We start from the raw sequence: 11,932 nt of genomic DNA, 5'->3' as shown, positions 1-11,932 counted from the left end.
AATTCAAGAGGAATTGACGGGATTCTTTGTTGACGACGTCATACCTAAAGACGGAGAATGCCATGTGGATTTGTCATTGGATCTTAATTAGATGATGTTTTGGATTAATTGTAAAAGATGTTATATTGTATATATGTAATAGCGTCGGATAGATATACGAAAACTTGTTGTTCGACCAAGCATGGAGAAAAAGACGACACTTCTCTCTATTAGCTAGCTAACACAATATGAAACCACTAAATTAACGTTTCAAAAAAAAACCCCAAATCCACCCCCATTTAAAAAAAAACCACAGCTCCGGCCAGATGCTGACGCGTGGATGTCATGTTGTCCCAGTTGGTGTGACCAACCGAGACTAAAAAACCTCCAGCCCGGGCTACCGGCAGAAGCCACATGGAGACCCTTCGGTTCGGTTAGTAAGGGAACCGTGACTAAAGGTTATGGTCTTTAGTCTCGACCCTTTAGTCCCGATTTCAGAATCGAGGCTAATGGGCCTCTGAAACCGGGATAGATGAGTCATTTTCTATTAGTGGATATGGGCATGTCAAGGAGTGATTTTGGACGATACGATCCGGTGGTTCACATTATTACAAGTCTAGCAGTTGTGGTTGCATTTGGACATGATGGGCGGCACGGCGAACGGGCCGTCGAGCGCTCCGCGGGCCATGATCTTGTACGCTGCCTCGGTCATGTGCAGGCCGTCGAACGACACGTACTTCGACGGGTCGGAGCACGGCACCGCCGCCGGCCCAAGGCTCAAGAGAGGGTAGCATGCTTCCAGCACCGTTCCCACGCCGAACCCGTTCTCCGCCGGCTTGGTGATGAGGCTAAGGACGTTGTGGTAGGAGTCGACATAGGTGATGGACACGCCGTGATGGCGGCGGCGGAGCTCGTCGAGCTTGGCTTTCAACATGTGGTTGTGGAGAAGGATGAGGTCGTTGAGCCACGGGAGGCAGCCCGTGGCAGGGTCGCGGTCGTCGCCGGGGAAGAGCACGAGGTACTGCGGGGTGCACCCCAGCGGGAAGATGCCCGGCACGTACATGGTCTTGGCGCCCAGCTCGATCAGGGCCTCGATGGAGAGAGCGATGGAGCTGATGACCTGGGGCACGAGGGGCCTGACCCATTCGAGCGTCTTGTTCTGCAGGAAGGGGTGGTGGTAGTCGTTGACGCCGATCTCCCCCACCAGGAACAGCGAGCTCTCCATCACCTCTTTCCTCTCTGCATACATACGTGCATGCCCGTGATTCAAGGTGTGGTATGAGATCATAATATCCATGGCGCTATGCATGTCACCGATTTGATTTGTTCTAGATATGCCTAACATGTTATGTACCTTTGTCCGTGGAGGCGAGCGCGGCAAGCACTTTCTTGAACCAGCCGATCTGGACGCCCAAGGAGTAAAAGGGGATCCGGGGACGAAGGTCAACTCTGAGGTTCTTCTTGATGAAGAAATCCTGGCTCAATGCCGTGGCGGCCGTCACCGCGAAATTGGCGCCGTACCGGAACTCCTCCGCCGGCGACTTCCCGGCAGCCGCCTGCAGGTACGCCGGCCAGTATGGGAGCCCCAGCCTCTCCACTGCACGTGCCAATAATCATGCATGTGCGTACTAAGATGTTGACTGCCGTCGAAGCACTTACCGATGAAGTCAACGACGAGGCGGCCGTCGGACCAGCGGCCGGTGGGTCGGCCAAAGAAGGTCTCGCCGTAGGGCAACTTTAGGACGGGCCCCGGCGGAGTGGAGTTGACGATTGAGTTGCCGGTGTCGATCAGAGAGTCGCCAAAGCTGAATAGATGCTTGTAGCAGCGACTCTGGTTCGCAGGCGCAGGGGACGCCGACGCCAACGCCGTAATGGCGACGGACAGCGCAAGAAGAGCGGCCACCAGCACGAGCTGCCCAGGCAGAGTAGACGCCACCGCCATTTGTGGTGGATGGAGAGAAAGTAATGGTTTCGGTCTCAAACAATCCTCACTTATTCGCAGCTAGCTAGCTTGTATGATGAGGCAAAGCTTGGTTGACCAGCCAACTGACGCCTCTAACATTTTTAAATCCAGCTGGCCGGATAAAAAACTCGCGGCAAATAGAGTGTACTAGAAAAAATGTCCCTGTGTTGCGATGGCTAAAACAAATCCTTACACATATGATGCTCTATTTGTATTGGATTTTTTTGTACGGTCATAATATCCACCTATTAACAACAGACGTGATCAATCCTAATCGTCCACGTCGTCTGTAGTAGAAACAGTGATCCATCTTCAATTTCGACACTATAGGCAATGTTTTGAATTTTGATTTGATTTTTTGTGACAACATACATTTATGTTGTGTCAATGCACTATTTTTTTTGAATTTTTCCAAACATTTTAGAATGTGCAACGGGGATCCGGTGCACCAGATACATCCCCATATGTGTTTTTCATGTAGAATCATAAAAGGTATAGTTCTTCTGGTCTGGTCTGAAATATTCAGTGATTGAAAATATTTAAGATAGACTGATCTTTTGGTGCTTCAGATTATAATTGCTTCACATATAATACCAAATTACATTTTATGTGCTTCCCGCCAAGTCATATTTGTGTACTTGCCCGATTTAAAAAATAAACAAAAAAGTGAGATATGCATGACTCAAATCTAGGTCTTAGGTGTATGTAGAAGTTTGGTACCCTAACCAGTGCGCCACTCCCACGTTCGTTGCAATTTAACGGATCGCTTATTAATAAACCAATCACGACGCAACGTCTATTGGGCATGTATAGGCTACATGCTTCATAATATGCCGGCAAGAGCCTTTTTCATTTCCTTGAAAATGTCTATTGTGTAAAAAAAGTATGTATAGGCAGCATGCTCCATAATATGCCGGCCAGACCCTTTTCTATTCCCTTGAAAATGTCTATTGTGTAAAAAAAGTATTAACTACTTTGAAATGATTAACATGATTAACTATTTTTGTAATATATTAATATTTTAAAAAGTATTTAATCTGCCAAAAAAGTGTAGAGAAGTTAAACAGAGGATCCAGACCGAATTATTACACTATGTGAAACATGTACTCATTAGAAAAGAAAAAAGCATAGAAAAGTGAAAAAGGAAGCAAAGGGATTCAAACCTGGGTCTTCAGGTTAGAAGAGCAAGGCTCTCTCCATCCCGCTAATGTTCGACAGTTGATATAGAATGGCATAGATCGATATAAGGAATACGCGCCGGGTGGTGACTTAAGGAAAACTGAATCATTTTTTGACTTAAGGGTGACATGGTGAGTAATTTATGCCAACTTCAGGGGTAATTTCGATGAAGGACGATAGAAGCTACATTTGCTTTATTATTAGGTATAGATATAAATAACCAGCTTTTAATTTGAGGAATTAGCTCAATGGACGACGCAGTAGACTTTATGCAAGAATACGCACCTCGACGTACTTTTATTTTTAGAAAAGGAAGTTAAAACCTTCTACATTAATCGATCCATATGATCATGTTTATTAATTATTTCCTCAAAGTTTGATAATAACATACACAGACCATTCAAAGACACCGGTCACATTTATAAATTTGATAACGTGGAATGCTCTCATTTTCTATATCTAAAACCGATGTCGCCATCGATTCATCTATATAACGTATCGGAACCAATAGAGGTGCCGTAGACCTAAAGCATACACCACATGCACAAATTTTAGAAGTCGTCATCATCATCGAAGTGTTGTCTCATCTTCAGGAGAGAGATCCTCATCATCCTTACTAGTCCGGTCATCAACAGGTTGCGAGTCCGGAGATCCGAACACCCAGCCTTAGGCCGACCGCCTCCGATGGAGGAGATGAACACCATCGTCGACTGCACCGGCCAGAACAAATCTGACTGGAGGTGCCGCTGAGCAGTACACCAGGCCCTTCATGCTTCCGTCGATCCGAAGCCAGATGGTGCGTCGCCGCAGTATAGCCAGCCGTTGCCGCTCGAACATGGCCAACCGTCGCCCGTGATCGGGCTGCCTGATGCGCCTGCAGCCGCCGTCCCCGCAGCCATCGCCATCGCTCCAAAAGATCAGACACACCTCCACACGTGTAGGGGTTCCACTCCATCCTTGAGATGCTGGAGAGAGGAAGTCCCCCACCACGACCGTTAGTCCCTGGGGATAGCCCAACGGCGTCCCTTGGCGGTGACGAAGGGAGGAGAGGTGGGAGTGCACGCCCCCGACGACTAGGGTTTGGGCGTCGTCTGAGTTGCCCTAATGGGGACGAGGCAGGGGACAGTGGTAGCTACACTATAGTTGATTCAGTTGACCTTTACTTTTTCCCCTTAGCGCATGCCCATATAGGGAAAAAATGAGTTTTAAGGCGTGCCTTTACTATTTAGGGGAGAATCATGTTTGTTGACATGTAAACACAGAATCATGGGCGTATTGTACTGAAGTCAACCAAACCATTTTTCTAACTCCGTGAGACTAGACAAAAGTTTGTAACAACCATGACGCAAACTAATCTATCATAAGATAAGTTAGAAAATACTTTCTTCGTCCGTAAATACTTATCATAAAAATGGATGTATCTAGATGTATTTTAGCTCTAGATACACTCATTTTTATACATTTATGCGACAAATAATTTCGAACAAAAGGAGTACTATCTTCATCCTAAATTATTTATCACATAAATGAAAGTAATTCAGGATGAAAAGGAACTATATATAAGGACTATAGTTCCAAGAACAACTAACCAAGACATCACATTGTCTTTTTAGGGGAAAGCCAAAGCTTTATTCATGATAATCCACATGAAGTGAGATACAGATCGTATCATGCGGGTTGGCCAGCCAAACGTGGCTCGCTGGTCCGAGATTATGAAAGTGCTTAGCTAAACTATGTGCCTCGCCATTAACGGCTCGCCCTTCAAAAATAAAATTACAATGAAAATTAACAACTCGATGTTTGATTTCTGAGATGATGAAGCCATATCGCCCTTGGTTGCCCCGTTTGTTGTCTTTCACCACCTGCTTGCAATCCGAAGAGATAACAAAATCATGAAATTCACCACCTGCTTGCAATCCGAAGAGATAACAAAATCATGAAGTAGGAGATCCTCCGCATGGGCCAACGCCTCTCTCCAAGAGCGATCACTTCAAGTGTGGCTGGATCGATCTGGCCATCAATAACTAGAGCCGAACTGCCAAGGAAGTTACCAGCATCATCGCGGCATACACCAGCACAAGAACCACCATGGTTCCGCAGCACAGCTCCAATAGTGTGTATTTTAGCATATCCCATTGGTGGGCGCACTAGGCTTAGTATGTATCTGCCTGGGTTGCCGGAGAGCTTGGCTCACGTTCGTCTACTTCTTCTTATGTATCATATCAAGCTCGGATATGAAGCGCTGGATGAACATATGACTCGCTTGAGGGCTTTGGTTGATCCCTTCATGAATTAATTTTCTGCATGCCGTGCAGATAGACCATAGGATAACCGCGAGGCGAACAAAATCTGCATGGGCTATCGTCTCCATTAATGAAAAGATCCAATACTTTGCCCTTGGCTCAGTTACGGAGACCAGCCGGTCTACCAAATCTCCAGCTTCCACAGCCCAAACGCATCGTGTCATCGAGCACTCGATGAGGGAATGCCTCCAGGAGTCGGACGATCCACACAGCCCGCAGGAGCTAGTGGCCGACATGTGCCGGTGTGCTCCCACATCCTCGGTGGGCAGCGACTGTTTTGAGAATCACCACACAAACATCCTCACCTTTGCTGGAACTTGAGTGGTCTAGAGTTGCTTCCATGATTTTTCCTCATAGTTCCTGCTGGACGATCCCGAGGTGCCATTGCTGCTGGCTACGCCTATAGGGATTTCCTTGGAAAATATGCAAAGGATTTCGCCGCGGCCTTGGAGCCTTGCGTTGGTGTTCCTTTGAAGAGGAAAGGGTGATGTAGCACAATGGCGCTAAGTATTTCCCTCAGTTTGAGAACCAAGGTATCAATCCAATAGGAGGATCGCGTCAAATCACAAATACCTGCACAAACACAAAGAGCTTGCACCCAACGCTATGAAGAGGTTGTCAATCCCTTATAGATTGTTTGCAAAGTGAGAATTGAAAGCAAAAAGTAAACAAAGAAAAGTAAAAGTAAAAGCTGAGATGATAATTGTGAATAGACCCGGGGCCGTAGTGTTCACTAGTGGCTTCTCTCATGAAAGAAAGTAGACGGTGGGTGAACGAATTACTGTCGAGCAATTGATAGAACCGCGCAAAGTCATGACGTTATCTATGGCAATGATCATACATATAGGCATCACGTCCAAAACAAGTAGACCGATACTTTCTGCATCTACTACTATTACTCCACACGTCGACCGCTATCCAGCATGCATCTAGTGTATTGAGTTCATAAGAACAGAGTAACGCCTTAAGCAAGATGACATGATGTAGATGGACAATCTAAAATCTATGATGAAAGCCCATCTTGTTACCCTTGATGGGAACAACACGATGCGTGCCTTGCTGCCCCTTCTGTCACTGGGAAAGGTCACCGCACGGTATGAACCCAAAACCAAGCACTTCTCCCATTGCAAGAATCATAGATCTAGTTGGCCAAACAAAACCCAAGACTCGAAGAGACTTACAAGGATATCAAATCATGCATATAAGAAATCAGAAAAGACTCAAATATAATTCATAGATAATCTGATCACAAATCCACAATTCATCGGATGTCGACAAACACACCGCCAAAGAGGATTACATCGGATAGATCTCCATGAAGATCATGGAGAACTTTGTATTGAAGATCCAAGAGAGAGAAGAAGCCATCTAGCTACTAACTACGGACCCATAGGTCTGAAGTAGACTACTCACGAGTCATTGGAGAGGCAATGATGTTGATGTAGAAGCCCTCCAGCTCCAAAGTCCCCTCCGACAGGGCACCGGGAAGGGTCTCCAGATGAGATCTCGCGGAAACGGAAGCTTGCGGCGGCGGAAAAGTGGTTTCGTCAATGCCCTGATTTTTTCTGGGATTTTAGGGAATATATAGGCCAAAGAGCTAGGACACGGGAGCTCCAAGGAGGCCACAAGCCTGGTGGCCGCGGGCCCCCCTGGCCGCAGCTACAGGGCTTGTGGGCTCCCTGTGGGCCTCCTGCCTTGGCCCTCAAGTCCCCCGATCTTCTTCTGTTCTGGAAAAATTCATTTCAGGGATTTTATTCTGTTTGGACTCCATTCCAAAATCAGATCTGAAAAAGTCAAAAACACAGAAAAAACAGGAACTGGCACTTGGCACTGAATTAATAAGTTAGTCCCGAAAAAGATATAAAAGGTATATAAAACATCCAAAGTTGACAAGATAACAGCATGAAGCCATCAAAAATTATAGATACGTTTGAGATGTATCAAGCATCCCCAAGCTTAACTCCTGCTCGTCCTCGAGTAGGGAAGTGATAAAGAATGAATTTTTGATGCTTTCATGCTACCTAGCATAGATGTTCTTTGTAACCCCTCTTACGTGACATGAATGTTCAGATCCGTTAGATTCAAAACAATAGTTTGCTATTGACGTGGAGACAATAATACTTCAAGCAAACTAACAAGGTAATCATGAACTTTCAAAATAACAAGGCCAAAAGAAAGTTATCCCTACAAAATCATATATTCTGGCTATGCTCTATCATCCTTGCACAACGAGTTTAAATCATGCACAACCACGGTATTGGCCAAGTAATTGTTTTCACACCTTTACTTTCTCAAACTTTTTCAACTCTCATGCCATACATGAGCGTGAGCCATGGTTTTAGCACTATAAGTGGAATGGAGTGTGGTGGAGGTTGCAAGGCAAACAAGGAGAAGATGGTCAGATCGACTAGGCGTATCAATGAGCTATGGAGATGCTCATCAATAGGTATCAATGTGAATGAGTAGGGATTGCCATACAAATGATGCACTAGAGCTAAGAGTATGTGAACGCTCTTAAAGAAAACTAGTGGGTGTGCATCCAACTTGCTTGCTCATGAAGACCTAAGGCAATTTTGAGGAAGCCCATCATTGGAATATACAAGCCAAGCTATATAATGAAAATTTCCCACTAGCTATATGGTGGTGACAAAACGAGAAACTCTCAATCATGAAGATCATGGTGCCTAATAAGCACAAGTGCGGAAAGATAGTAGCATTGTCCCTTCTCTATTTTTCTCTCATTTTTTGGTGGGCTCTTTGGCCTCTTATTTATTTATTTATTTTTGTGGGCATCTTTGGCCTCTTTTTGTAAATGAGCTTCGCTGGCCTCTTTTATTTCCTCACATGGGACAATGCTCCATCAATGATGATAATCACACTTACAACTCAAAACTTAGAGCAATGATGACTCTATATGGAATGCCTTCGATAGTGTACAGTGACAATGATCTAGCATGGCATAGACATCAATGGAAACATCATGCTAGCTATCTTATGATCATGCAATGGCAATGTAGAAGCTGTGGCACATGTCATGGTGGTAGTTGCATGGCAATATATCTCGCAATGGCTTTGAAAAAGCCATAGTAGGTAGGTATGGTGGCTGTTTTGAGGGAGGCTAATGGTGGTTTTATGCACCGGCGAAAGTTGCACGACATAAAAGAAGATAGTGATGGTGGAAGGTGAAAGTGCATCTAAACCACAGACTCAACGTTAGTCATGAAGAACTCATATACTTGTTGCGAAAGTTTTAGTAGTAATCGAAACAAAGCATTCAACGCATACTCCTAGGGGAAGGGTTGGTAGGTATAAACCATCGCGCGATCCCGACCGCTACACAAAGGATGATAATCAATAAACTAATCATGCTCAGACTTCATCACATAGCGGTTCACCATACGTGCATGCTACGGGAATCACTAACTTCAACACAAGTATTTCTAGATCCACAACGCCTTACTAATATAACTTCAATATTACCACAACCACAACTCAAAACTAATTGAGATGAATCAAACTTCTCTAACTACTCAATGCACATGAAGGTGGAAGTTTTCACATCCCTTTGGATAACTACCCCTTTTGAGACTACTTTCATAGCATAGATCAACTACCACGCCACGCACTGCCATGCTCCAAAAGATAGAAGTGAAGCACATAGAGAAAAATCAACTAGCTCAAAAGATATAAGTGAAACACATGGAGCTGAATTGCCTCACTAAAGGATATAAGTGAAGCTCGACAAAATCACGGTGAGTGCATGTCTCTCTCTCTAGGTGTGCAGCAAGGAAGATTGTGACACAACAAAAATAAAAGACTCCTACGATACAAGACGCTCCAAGAAAAACACATAACATGTGGTGAATAAAAATATAGCCCCAAGTAACGTTACCGATGGATTGAAGACGAAAGAGGGGATGCCTTCCCGGGGCATCCCCAAGCTTAGGCTTTTTCAGCATCGTTGAATCAACTTGGGGTTCCTTGGGCATCCCCAAGCTTGAGCTCTTGCCACTCTTTATCTCTTTGTCCATAAGAACTTCACCGAAAACTTGAAACTTCACAACACGAAACTTAAACAGAAACTCGTGATATCATTAGTATAAGAAAGCAAATCACCACTTCCTTAGGTACTGTAGAAAACTTAAGTTCTACTTATGTTGATGTTGGGTTACTGTATTTTCAATCTTCCATGGCTAATACCCCCCGATACTATCCATAGTTTCATCAAAATAAGCAACCAACTCAACAAAAACAGAATCTGTTAACAGCAGACTAGTCTGTAGCAATCTGTATACTTCGTATACTTCTGGTACTTCAATAATTTTTAAAAATTACGACAATCTGAAGAATTTGCGTAGCAATCAGCATCCAAAAGAATCAACTCAAAATCTCTCACAGAAAAAAATGAAAATTCTTTTTGTGAGCAGAAAGTTTCTGTCTTTTCCAGCATGACCAAACGATCATCCCCAAGGCTAATCATAACGGTTTTGCTTGGCACAAACGCAAAAGAAACACCAAAAAACACAATCATAACAGAATTATGAAAGTGTGAAAAACACAAAACAGAAAGAAAAAGGATAGATTCGTTGGGTTGCCTCCCAACAAGCGCTATTTTTTAACGCCCTTAGCTAGGCATAAGGTGATGGAATCACGTATAGTCATCTTTGGTGCTCAAACCATAAGTAGCCCTCATCATAGATTCATAAGGCAATCTTATTTTCTTTCTAGGAAAATACTCCATGCCCTTCTTTAGAGGAAATTGAAATCTAATATTCCCTTCCTTCATATCGATGATAGCACCAATAGTCCTTAGGAAAGGTCTACCAAGAATAATGGGACATGAAGGATTGCAATCTATGTCAAGTACAATGAAATCCACGGGTACATAGTTCTTATTTGCAACAATAAGAACATCATTGATCCTTCCCATGGGTTTCTTGACAGTAGAATCCGCAAGATGCAAATTAAGAGAACACTCTTCAATCTCATGAAAACCAAGAATATCACATAAAGACTTTGGAATCGCGGAAACACTAGCACCCAAATCACCCAAAGCATTTCATTCATAGTTTTTGATTTGGATTTTGATAGTAGGTTCCCACTCATCATGAAGTTTTCTAGGTATAGAGACTTCTAATTCGAGTTTCTCTTCAAGAAATTTCATCATAGCATCTACGATATGAGCGGTAAAGGCTTTGCTTTGGCTATAAGCATGTGAAGAGTTTGCAATGGATTGCATCAAGGAAATGCATTCAAACAAGGAGCAACTATCATAATTGAATCCCTTGAAATCCAAAGTGGGAGTTTCATTACTACCCAATATTTTGATTTCTTCTACTCCACTCTCCACACCTTTATCATCAAGATAGGTGGACTCCGAATCATTGGGGCGTTTCTCAACCAAAGTGGATTCATATCCAGCCCCTTCATCAATAGGTTTGACACGCGAAAACAAAGACTCAAGAGGAGTCACACAAAGCACTTTAAGATCTTCGTGATCTGCATCACAAATTTCAGGTTTAGCTGCCATCTTATTGACTAAGGTAGCCTGCTTGTCAGAAATTTGGCCCACCAATTTTTCAAGGTGAGCAAGCTGAGAATTTAGTGCAAGGAATTCTTTGGCCATATCATCAACTTATTTATTCAAACATGCCATAAAAGAATTTTGCTCTTTTAATTCCCTACGGAAGTAACTATTTTGGTCAAACTGAGAAGACATGAAACCTTTGACACTAATTTCAATCTCTTCCAACCTTCTGAAATAGTTTGGTTTGGCCATGAGGAAAGGTCTCTCACGAACAAGCCCAAGAGAAAGCGAGGAAAACGGGCAGAAAAAGAAGGCAAAAGACAAAAGAAAACGGCAAATGAAAACAAAAAATGTGAAATGGGGGAGAGGAAAACGAGAGATAAATGCAAGAGATGAGTTTGTGACACTTACTTGGATAGATCTTGACTTGATCTCTCCCCGGCAACGGCGCCATAAATCAACGTGTTGACGGGAGATTATAATTGTCTTCATACTCCCCGGCAAGCGATCCTCCCTGGCAACGGCGCTAGAAATCCTTCTGCTGTTGGCTACGCCTATAGGGATTTCCTTGGCAAATATGCAAAGGATTCCCCCGCGGCCTTGGAGCCTTGCGTTGGTGTTCCCTTGAAGAGAAAAGGGTGATGTAGCACAGCGGCGGTAAGTATTTCCCTCAGTTTGAGAACCAAGGTATCAATCCAGTAGGAGGATCGCGTCAAGTCACAAGTACCTGCACAAACACAAAGAGCTTGCACCCAACGCTATGAAGGGGTTGTCAATCCCTTATAGATTGTTTGCAAAGTGAGAACTGAAAGCAAAAAGTAAACAAAGCAAAGTAAAAGTAAAAGCTGAGATGATAATTGTGAATAGACCCGGGGCCGTAGTGTTCACTAGTGGCTTCTCTCATGAAAGCAAGTAGACGGTGGGCGAACGAATTACTGTCGAGCAATTGATAGAACCGCGCAAAGTCATGACGTTATCTAT

General features: G+C 43.9%; 1 protein-coding gene across 1 annotated transcript; it reads right to left on the bottom strand.

The window, feature by feature from the left end:
* Positions 1 to 508: 508 nt before the first annotated feature.
* On the bottom strand, positions 509 to 1,947 carry LOC123429600 (GDSL esterase/lipase At1g28570-like). Its single transcript, XM_045113625.1, has 3 exons — positions 1,639 to 1,947; positions 1,334 to 1,576; positions 509 to 1,218 (listed from the first exon to the last, which is right to left on the bottom strand). The coding sequence occupies exons 1-3, from the start codon at positions 1,919 to 1,921 to the stop codon at positions 596 to 598; spliced, it is 1,149 nt and encodes a 382-aa protein (XP_044969560.1). The 5' UTR covers positions 1,922 to 1,947; the 3' UTR covers positions 509 to 595.
* Between the last annotated feature and the right edge of the window lie 9,985 nt (positions 1,948 to 11,932).

Source organism: Hordeum vulgare, chromosome 2H, assembly GCF_904849725.1.
Source record: "Hordeum vulgare subsp. vulgare chromosome 2H, MorexV3_pseudomolecules_assembly, whole genome shotgun sequence".
NCBI classification, from domain to species: Eukaryota; Viridiplantae; Streptophyta; class Magnoliopsida; order Poales; family Poaceae; genus Hordeum; species Hordeum vulgare.
Note: the sequence above shows the minus strand (reverse complement) of the source record. Positions and strands in the feature narration are given on the sequence as shown.

Bases quoted from the DNA above. Each gene is read 5' to 3' on its own strand.
- LOC123429600 (XM_045113625.1), bottom strand. From the start codon at position 1,921: ATGGCGGTGGCGTCTACTCTGCCTGGGCAGCTCGTGCTGGTGGCCGCT. The intron at 1,577-1,638 runs GTAAGTGCTTCG...TGGCACGTGCAG, and splicing joins CCTCGTCGTTGACTTCATCG to TGGAGAGGCTGGGGCTCCCA. The intron at 1,219-1,333 runs GTACATAACATG...GTATGTATGCAG, and splicing joins GCTCGCCTCCACGGACAAAG to AGAGGAAAGAGGTGATGGAG.